Below are 10,362 nucleotides of genomic sequence, written 5' to 3'. Positions count from 1 at the left end.
TTGGAGAGATTGTTTTTATCTTAGAATTAATTAGGCTTACACACTGGTTCTCAACCCTGTCTGAACATCTGAACCACTAGGGGAGAATTAAATATACCAGTTTTCCGGCCCTACCCCTAGAGATTCTGATTCAGTTGGTCAGCACTAGGGCCTAGACGTTTTATAAAAATTCCCTATGTCATTCTCACATGCAGCCCAGTTACCTCAAAGAGACTTCCTCTTTTCCCTGCAGTAGGGTTTTTATCAGTTCCTAAGGCAGCTTGGGCAAATTTCCATCATACAGGATTCGAGGCTTCCTGCCAGGGCAGGCAGCTGCTGCTGCTCCCTACTCTTCACCCCACATGCTTTTGTAAAAGTGCAGATCCTCCTCCGGCCAGTATTGCGAAGAATGGTTGGAAGTACAGCTGTTAACTCGACCCACTGAATTTAGTCAAATACTCTGACAGCCTTTTTCTTTCAAAGAGGTGTACTCAGGCAGTGGCCACTATCTGCTGGGTCTTTCCATGTTACACAAAGTGCAGTATGAGCGCTTGAGTCTGCGTCCTGACCCCGGGAAAGCAGACTTCTAAAAATCCCGGAGGTAGAGGAGGGCAAATTTAGGTGGGTCTCCCCACGGTTGTGAAGTTAGTGAATCGGAGGGAAAGACAACACTTTACTTTTTCTAGTGGAAGAGTCTGTAGTTACAGTGTTTTTTCTTGGGACTTTCATAGAACTTCCCTATATTGGGCCCCTAGGCAGCAGAATCGTCAGTTTCCTAAATTCGCCCCAATCTAAGAATTACCAGGAGCAATTAAAACAAAAACAGACCAACAACAACAAAACCCCCAAAACTCAGATGGGTGGGACCTAAGCAAATTTCATATTAGGTAAATTGAAGGAAACATGTTTGGGAGCGCCGCCCCCCAGGTGATTCCTATCATCAAGGGCTGGAAAAACACTAAATACAGAGGTTGTTTAGTTTGAATCAAAATCACCTGGAGGGCATGAGAAACCACAGGTTGCTGAGCCCCACCCCGAAGTGTCTGACCCAGTAGACAGAGAATACATTTCTTCTAACTGATTCTCAGGTGATGCTGACTCTGCTTGCTTACCTTGGGACCACCATCACTGTTTTACACCACTGACGTGGTAGAGGTTTCCTAGGCTAGGTGTTGAGAACCTTCCATTTTATCACCTACCATATTTTGACCTTAGGCAAGTCATTTACCTCCTTCTGCATTTGAAAAATAGAGACTGATATCGAGAATAAAGATAAAACGCTTCTCATAAGAGAGCAGGAATATTTTTAAATAGCTGAATCTTATTGTAACAGATTAGACACAAAGGGAATCCTTGTGTCGAAAGCAAAGGACAGAGGAAGGATATGACATGTCCTTCAGGCCAGCCTGGCACTGCCCACTGGCAGCGCGGCTCACAGCCTGGAGTTTGAAGATGTTAGGTCCACGGAGCCGCCCTCAGCAAACAGTAGTCTTTAATAGGATCAGTGTGGTGGCCCAGAGGCTAAGGTCTCCTCTGGCTGGGTGTCACAGAGAAAAGCTTCTCTGCTTCCTGCCCTTGAAGGAAGAGGATCTTTGAGGCCCGTTTCCTGCATGTTCTCTGGGGCCTGCGCTTCTGGCCTTGTTGTGGTTTGGGAAAGTCTCACTCACTCTGTACCAGTGCTTTTTCCTGGAGAGGCCACTGTGTGTTGACTCTCTGAAAGGCCTTGCTCTTTCTGAGGAACTTCTTGCCTCTGCAAAAAAAAATCCTTTCACAGTGATCCTGGGACACCTTTCCGCCCCCCGCCCCGCCCCACCACACACAGATTTGTAGGGGGAAACAAATCTTCCAGCTTCCTCTATGGTAATAGTTAAAAATGCTCTCAAAGTTCCTAATGATTTGAAGGGGCCAAATGAGGAGCTCAATTTCGATCATGGAAGGTATTAATGTCATTAAAATAGTAATAATAATAACTGTTTATTGAGCTCTTAATTTATTCCAAGTGCAGTGATAAGTGCCCAAGAAGTAGCTTTTATTATCCCCTTTCTGCGGATGACGAGACAGGAGCTCAGAAAGGTGAAACCAACACGAGATTGCACGGCGTTCAGAAGCAGACTGTGATTTAAACCCAGGGGGTTCTATCCAAAACCCATGTTACTGATATTATTTTTAGTTTCAAGTCAGCCTTTCAAGAAGGTTTAGAATAGTCAGACGTCTTGCTTACCTCGCTAAGTGGGCCACTAACAGCAGAAGCAATGGGCAGGGTGTTCCCCGAGCTGCCCCAATCCTTCAGGCAAGTTACAGACTTGGGAACAGGGACATTCTTATTGGTCTCCTGACTCAGACAAGGGGTGATGACCTCCCCTGTGGCAATGATTTCCGAAAGCTCATAAACCTTCTCTGGCCTCTTCACCGGTGTCAGGCATGTAGTTGGCAGTTGCGCTGAACCGAGACAGGAGACCAGCTGTTGGCAGCCTGTGGAAGGGTGCTGGGCTTCCCGCAGAACCTTCAGGGGAGAGACTCACTTTCTGTGTTGCTAGGAGAAACCACTGGGCTCCTTGAGTCAAAGACACAGGCTCTGAGACCCCAGCCTGCCCTGTGTGGGAAGAGCTCTGCCCTCAGGGCCTCCTCCTGCCAGTGGGCCTCCATTCTGCCTCCACTGCCCTCTGCCAATTTTGTGACCAAGAAATACTAGGAAAGTAAAGGTAGAAGAAGTATGTCAAAAGGCAGAGAGAAACAGTTAAGGAACTCAGCATTGCATCTATTCATTATGATGCTTTTGTGAAAATTAGAAAAAGCGTCTCCTCCTCGATTTGATTTGCCATAAAGTCCTAATGCAGATACACATCTCCATCACTGTCTTCCTAATGATGCCCCCTAGAGTTGTGCAGCACATACCCTATAGCCTTGAAAGATTCTTCACTCCCTGAGGGGGTGCAGAGCTCAAGTAACTACCCCCCTCCTCCTTCACTCTCTACTTGCACATCTTCCCACTTTGCAGTGATTCTTCTATAGCTGCATAGGGATCCCTGTCCTGCCATACAGTAAACATGATGCTAATGGTCCCCTCCCCCACCCCCAAAATGAGACAAAGGAAAAACAATCCATCTATCAGAGGATTGGGGTTTTTTTGGAGGTGGGGCTTTGGAGGGGCACTCCCCAGTATCAGAGGCAACAGAGAAAGGTAGTTTGAATGCCAAATTGTTGGAATCTCCAAATATTTTTAAAAGCGCAGGAAGCTAATGGTACGGGAAATGTAGGGGCTGAGAAGATGGTATTGTGTGTGTAATCAGGGAAGGAAGCAGGGAGCCAAAGAAGGAAGGGACTGTGTGATATGCCGGGAGAGAGCAATAATGCCCCCCCAGAGTCAGGCTTTCTCCCTGCATAGATTGGTGTTCCCAGCTCCTTACAGCCATTCTTTCTGTGTGTCTGCTGCTTCCAGGACTGGCTATGAATCTGCATGTGAGGATTTTGTCCCTGATGACTTGGAGGTTCAAGTTGCTGGAAGAGCCTTCTTGGTCACAGGAGGAAAGAGCGGCATTGGAAAAGCAACTGCCATTGAGATAGCCAAGCGAGGTGAGCAGCCTGCTGTATGTCCACTGCACCCCGTGGCCAGCCTGCAGCCTCTCTACACTGGGGAGAGTGCTTGTGTCACAGGCAGGTTAGAAGGGCCTGGCCAGCATGGCCAGAAGTCCTGGACAGTAATCTCGTGATGATCAGCACATCTGCCAGTTTTCTCAGTTGTGCCCCGAGCTTTCACCTAAAGGTGGATAGAGCGAGTGACTGGAGGAGCCTTTCCTCAATGCTTAATTAATTCACAGGAGAGCTTGGGTCCTGTCCACATGCTTTCTGATTAAGAGCAGTGAGGTGCTCAGCCAACACTGGGCATCAGAATCACTAGTGGAACTTTAAAAATGTGGATATTTGGCCTTAGCTCATGTCTCCTTAATAAAAAGTGGTGGGGGGGGGTGGCAGGGATTGGGAGTCTGGTGCAATTTGGCTGTGGACCCTAGTCAAGAACCAGTGCCCCCAGAACAACTGGAGAGGGGAGTGCATTGAACTTCCTCCCTCTTTCCTGTGTCTCGATGTCCAGCCTGCAGGGTGAGAGCAGCTGGGGACGGCCTCCTTTTCCACTTCCCTAACCTTGATTCCGTGCAGAGGCTCTCTGGGTGCCCCGCACATTATTTAATCAGGAGAAGTCTCTCTCTGGGTAAATGACAGAATTTCCTGCATGAACTCAACTGCCCTGGTCACTGAATGGCACTGCGGTGGCTAGAAAAGTCTGCCATGTCTCTCTAGAGCCTCTTCTTCAGCAAAAATTGATGTTCCAGTAGAAGCTGGGAAAAGAGGTTGGGAATTTATCACTTTTCAAGAAGCTCAAGATGTTTTATTTTGTTCTCTAAAATCGAGTCAGGCATTATCCAGGGAAATACTATACCTCTCGGAACTGTAAAATTATCTGCCAAGTCAAGGCGGGGAGCCACTGTATCTTAGCACCTGGGAGCGACTCTGAAGTACTGTTCGGGAGGGGAGAGAGGGAGTTGGGCTGGTCACCTGGTTATCTGTAGCTTCCCATGAACCAGACCCCATTTAATAAAACAGGCTATTTAAGCGAAGAAAGCAGGTTCCATAATGATTACTTCTTAACTGCCCCAGCCGAAGCATTCCCCTTTATGTAAACCTTGATTAATGGCAGTATAGCCTTTGCTGGAATAGTCTTAGTGTTATTTATGGATTCAATTACGAGTCCCTGCTACATGTTAGGCCAGTGGTTCTCAACTTGGGCTGAAATTAGACTCACCCGGGGAGCTTTAAGAACATACCCAGGCTGGGCCTATCATCTAGAGCTTTAAAAACTCCCCAGGTGAGTATAAAGTATGACCAGGTTTAGACCTCTGTCAGGTACTATGGAAAATGCTAGGGATGCAGATGTGACCAAGACTGACACTTCATATTCTTCATGTGTTGAGACCCTTTAAAAAAAATCAGGATGTTACCCCAGGTGCACTGTCAGTCAGTGCAGATAGAGAGCAGGTTCCACGACCCCAGCTGTTATACCTTCCGCTCTGACCGCAGGGACCATCCATCTCGATTGCCAGAATCGTCTCAACTTCAGGTATTCTTTCTGTGAGTCCATATGTCTTCATTCTTCATTTGGAAAATCTGGTCTCCATAGCTATAGCTCTCTCTGTTGAATTCCACCAGGTGGCACAGTTCACCTGGTTTGTCGAGATAAAGACAGAGTCCAAGGTGCCAAAGGTGAGATCATCAGGGAGAGTGGTAATCAGGTGAGCTGCTCTTCGTCCCTCCTGCTGAGAGTTCCGGGCCTGGGGTCAGCTTTGGGGGATCTGGACTCCTGCTTGTGCTCCCTGGGTTGGCCATGGCCTGTATACGCAGGCAGGCGGCCAGCAGAGAGCTGGAGCACTGCTTTTCAGTGTCTAGGTTTGACCCCGGATAACTGGGGCTGTGAGGTTTGACCCGTCACTCTGGGCTGCCCCTGAAACCAGTAGGCAGGGGCCCATCCCTGCTGTGGAGATATCACACCAGACAATGGCCCTGCTGGGGTGTCAAGGGTGACTCAGGTGCCTTGAACCAAGCTGTAAAACAAGCCAAAGACTTTCCAATAAAGAAGACAACAAACAACATTTTGGTCTTGCTGAGAGTCACGTTCTAACAAGAGCTTTCGGACATAGCTCGTATTTTATCATCTTCCTCTTTTGAGAGAGAACTGAGACTAGCCACAGAATTTGCGGGACCCAGTGCGAAATGAAAGTGTGGGACCCTTGTGTAAAATTAAGAATTTCAAGACAGTGAAGGCAGAGCATTGAAACAAGCATGGGGACCTTCTGAATGTGGGGCCTATGCAGCTGCACAGGTCGTACCCTGTGAAGCTGGCCCTGAGTGGGAAACCCAAAACCTCACTGTTAAGTAGAAGGGGCCCCTGGGGACGGCCCTCAGTGACCACAGGCCCCTTACTTTCACTAGAAAACATGCTCCTTCCATTCCTCCCCCACCTCGGCTTCCTCCTCTCTCCTGTGAACCTGCTTCTCCAGCACCCCCCGCCCCCGCCCCCCTACGGCTGCTGCTGCTGCTCCAGTCACTGCCCACAACTGAGGAGTTGATGCAAGGAGTCTGGGAAGGGGAAGACAGCACCTCTCCTCCCTCAGGCTTGGGCCGTGGCCAAAGAAAAAAGAATCCCCCAATCTAGAATGGAATAGTTTGCATCTGCTCATGAAGGCTATTATTTTTTTCAATAGCATTTTCAAAGTGAGGAGTTGTTCCTTTCCCTTCTCGCCAGAAACCCCTAGTCTCACACCATTAGATGCCCAACAGAGGCTCAGTGCTGGCGTGAGCGTGAGGGGGTCTAAATCTTCCTCTAATGTCTGCAAGTGCCGCTGCGATCTGGGCTGCAGTTCTCGAGATTGAAAGCTGGCTGTCTGCCTGCTGATAACTTTTGGTTGTGCTGCTATAAGATGCAACAAGAATACTAATCTCGGACCACTGGCAGAGGAGGATCCGCCTGGATTCCAAGCTGCTGTGGTTTGGGCCACATTTATTATGAAGTGGATTTATATGGGACAAAATGACAATATGGTCTATTTATAATGAGCTATCCTTATATCCAATTTCATCATTTTTGGGAGAGATATAGAGCTTAAAGGGGAGCCAACATGTTTCCTGGGGTCAGGAGACAGGGAGCCCTTCACCTACTGCCCACCCACCCCCTATACACATACACAAGATGGGATTTGAACACACACATGGGAAATCCCCTCTGCTTTTGTATTTCTAAGTGGCCTCCAGCACTGAGAGCTTGGAGGGTCCAGGGCTCAGTGCCTGTCTGCTCATCTTGTGGGTATGGGTTCCTTGACTCAGTGTATCTTCCAGGCTCTGCCAGGGATCAGCTACTCCTCCTTGTCTGTTAACAGGCACCATTGCACGGCTTCATCTGGTCAGCAACTCACAGCCCCCAAACAAACAGCATGAGAGTGGGTAGGAGCTGGGCTCTGAATTGAGTCCTGGGTCTGTACTCATTGGCCTTGTGAACTTGGGCAAGATTTTTACCTTCTCAGAACCTCAGTTTCCTCATCTGAAAAACAGTGGTGACACTATTTTACTCATTGTTGTACATATATTTGAGAGTGAACCGTATATCAGGCAATGTGTTAGGAGCTGGAGATGACAGAGACAGTTACAGCCCCTTTCAGTCTTGTGGAGGAGTCAAGTGATTGACAAGCGTTTTTCGTGAAGCCTGTCTGCCACTCTGGGCCTGCCTGCCCAGCTGTGCCACAGTGCGGGTGGATGGTGTGGACCCCGCAGGCTGTGTTTCTCCAACTCCCACATCAGCCGGCTTCTGGCTGGGTTTGGCCTGTGCGGGGTATCAGAGGAAGATGGGTAGTGGTTGGAAGGCGGAAAAAGGACATTCGGCTTCCCTTGCAATGGCAGAATCTCTTTTGTGGATTTTCCTTCTGGCGGACACCTTGGCTCCTGGGCTTGGCTCCCATCCCACCTCCTCCGTTGTTCCTCCAGCCCAGGGCTGGGAGCTTCCTGCTGTTACTGACCTCAGAATTTTGTCTCCTGTCCCACTGAGTTCTCACCTTGTTTCATCCCCTCCCTGCATTCAGTTTCCTCTGTTGAAAGAGGTTTCTGTTAGACCCTGACAGACATAACATAAGAGCTATGACAAAGGAAGTTCATTGTATTGTAGGACATATAGCTCTTAACTAGGAGGAGAAGCTATTATAATTGGTGTTATCAATCTTATTTACTGATAACTAATATTACCACTCCCAACCTCTCTGCTTTAAGTTCCCTAGTTCTGCGCTGTTCCAGAGGGGGCTGGGAGCTGGCAAGCTCCCAGAAGCAGAAGACACCCATGGTAGAGCAGTGAGGGCACTGGAGGGACTGGTCCTGGCTGCATGGCCAGATGGACATCAGAGAGCAGTGGTCCTTTGGACAGGGGGCCCTGGGTAGGTTGCGCGACAGGCCAGCTGAGTCAGGTAAGCGTGGGCAAGCGGGCACCAGGGAAGGCACAATGTCTGGTGGGAATCAGTTGCTTGTTTGTGCTGCCAAGGTGCTCTTTCTGGGGAGGGTGTGTGTGGCACAGGCTTGGGGGAGGGAGTGCTTGTCACAGAGCACACTCCCTGCTCACCAGCCCACTCTCCCTGGCTCAGTGCTCCCAGTGGTTCTGTGGGAGAAAATCAGAGTGGAACCTCCTGCTTCAGCTCATTGCAGTTCATTACCATCTTGCTGCCTGCGTAGAGAGACACCAGACTTTTGTCGTCTTAGTCAACATTTTTTTTAAAATGAACTTTTAAATTTTAGAATAGTTTTAGATGCACAGAAAAATTGCAAGAATAGTGGAGTTCTCATTTACCTCATACCAAGTTTCCCCTTTGTTAACATCTTACGTTAGTATGATTCATTTACATTATTATTAACTAGAGTCCATCTGCTCTCAGGTTTCCTTAGTTTTTACCTAATGCCCTTTTTCTGTTCCCACGTCCCATCCAGGATACCACATTGCACCTAGTGGTCATGTCTCCTTTTCTCCTCTTGGCTGTGACAGTGTCTCTGACTTTCCTAGCTTTTGATGACCTTGACAGTTTTGAGGCATCCTGGTCTGGCATTTTGTATACTGTCCCTCAATTAGGATTTGTCTGATGTTTTTCTCATGATTAGAATGGAGTTATGGGTTTTAAGGAGGAAGATCACAGAGCTACAGTGCTTGGGAAACATTTTAACTCCTGCCACACTGCTGATGTGGCTAGAAGATGCTGTAAATATGCCCTATGTCTTGTGTGAACTGACCCCATCTACATCAAAACACCAAGATAAAAAACAAGGGTTTCTACTGTCTCTCTTCCAGGCCAATGTGGATGTCTAATTTCTTGAAAATTATTGGTTTAGCTTTCTGAGTACTCAGCATTGATATTAACTACCACCTCATTCCTACATAGCAATTTCTACTTCTGAGGGCACCTTCATGCACTGTTTCTCATTTGCTCGTCAGACTCACCCTCTTACATGAGTAGAGGAGTTCCCATGACTCCTGGACCGCACAGCAGCTAGATGGTGGATCATCCACAGAAAAGCTCCAGTTGAGTTTTTTCCGATTTTAATACTAGTATCCAGGGTTTCAGAGTTAGTACAGTGGGGACCAGTGGCTCCTAGGGCCAGCCTTGTCATATGTAGGTCAGCAGTCAAGGTTTTTACACATATGCTTCTGTTCCTGGTGCCTCCTCCTGGTCACAGTAGACTGCTGGCCACTCCTTCTGGCTGCTTTCTGGTCTCCTGTTCTCTCCCAGAGGAGACAGATGATTTCCTTCATCTTTACATGATGCTTCATTTCATTAGGCTCCATGGTTGATTTGTCTGGGACAGTGATTTTCTGTTCCCTGCCATTCCCTCCTTTTAATGCCGAGTGAGACACCGTGGTGCTCCTAGAAAAGCTGAAGGAGGTTGTGGAATGTTGAAAGTAGATTTGATTTTAGTTCACTTGAATTTGCTGTTTTTTGAACCTAGATTTTTTATGAGTGGTAAGCTTGGGTGGGAGGGAGTTTGGTTGGGTGGGAGGGAGTTTGGGGGCGGTTGTGGAAAAGGCCTCAGGATGAAAGGATTAGGTGTCTAGACTCAGTTTGCAGTCACTGGTGGAGGCTCGGTGCCAGCTCAGGTGTGAGTGTGTAGCCTATGTCCGCTCTGGCTGAGCAAGGGCCTTCAGAGGCTTTTTAAAAGAACATAGTCCTGTACAGACAGTCCTTTTCCCAGCCTTTGAAGGTAGAGGAACGTTTCAATTGTGTTAGACTTAAGCCGAATATTCAAGCTGTCTATAGACTTTGAGTCATGAAAATGTGGGTTTGCTCTGTTTTCTTATTCTCTGAGCCTTTGTCTCAAGGTGAGAAAACTATGTTTTAAGATCAGTAGAAAGAAACCCCGACTACAGCCTTGGGTTCTATAGTTCAGTTAATGGGGAAACTGAGGCAGGGTGCCACACTCTGCTTTATCAAAGGAGTCATGGCTGCCGCTCAGAATCACATCTGTAGGTTTGGTTCTCAAGTCTCTGCAGCAGCAAGAACCTCTGCCTGGGGTTGGTGATAAGGAGCTCAGAGGGGATGTCCTTGCATTCACTGGATACTGAGAATACAAGTTCGATTCTGTGCTGGGTACAGAGGAAAAGGGCTCAACAGCCAACGTACGTTAGTCATCAACGTGTATGACCGTGTGTCCCACCATAAAGGAAAAGGGGGCATTGGATATGGTTCCTCCATCAACGAGTTCTCAGTGTAATAGAGAAAGGAACTGTGTCCAGAGATAACCTCAACGCATAGCAGAAATTGATGTGCATGCTAAGCAAGGACTGAGTCACAGAGGAAGTTGTCATAGTTA

The 10,362-nt window shown here is 48.0% G+C and overlaps 1 protein-coding gene across 1 annotated transcript in view; it reads left to right on the top strand.

Annotated features, from left to right (window-relative positions):
- The window catches only part of DHRS12 (dehydrogenase/reductase 12), an 8,544-nt gene extending 2,952 nt beyond the window's left edge, over positions 1–5,592 (top strand). The window contains exons 4-5 of the mRNA XM_023536719.1: positions 3,419–3,552; positions 5,182–5,592. Coding sequence (XP_023392487.1) covers positions 3,419–3,552; positions 5,182–5,453 — 406 coding nt within the window. The 3' untranslated portion in view covers positions 5,454–5,592. The remainder of the gene's footprint in view (positions 1–3,418; positions 3,553–5,181) is intronic.
- The last annotated feature ends 4,770 nt before the right edge of the window (positions 5,593–10,362 follow it).

This window comes from Pteropus vampyrus, unplaced genomic scaffold (genome assembly GCF_000151845.1).
Source record: "Pteropus vampyrus isolate Shadow unplaced genomic scaffold, Pvam_2.0 Scaffold167, whole genome shotgun sequence".
NCBI classification, from domain to species: Eukaryota; Metazoa; Chordata; class Mammalia; order Chiroptera; family Pteropodidae; genus Pteropus; species Pteropus vampyrus.
The sequence above is the reverse complement of the archived record's forward strand: the minus strand, read 5'-3'. Positions and strand labels throughout refer to the sequence as shown.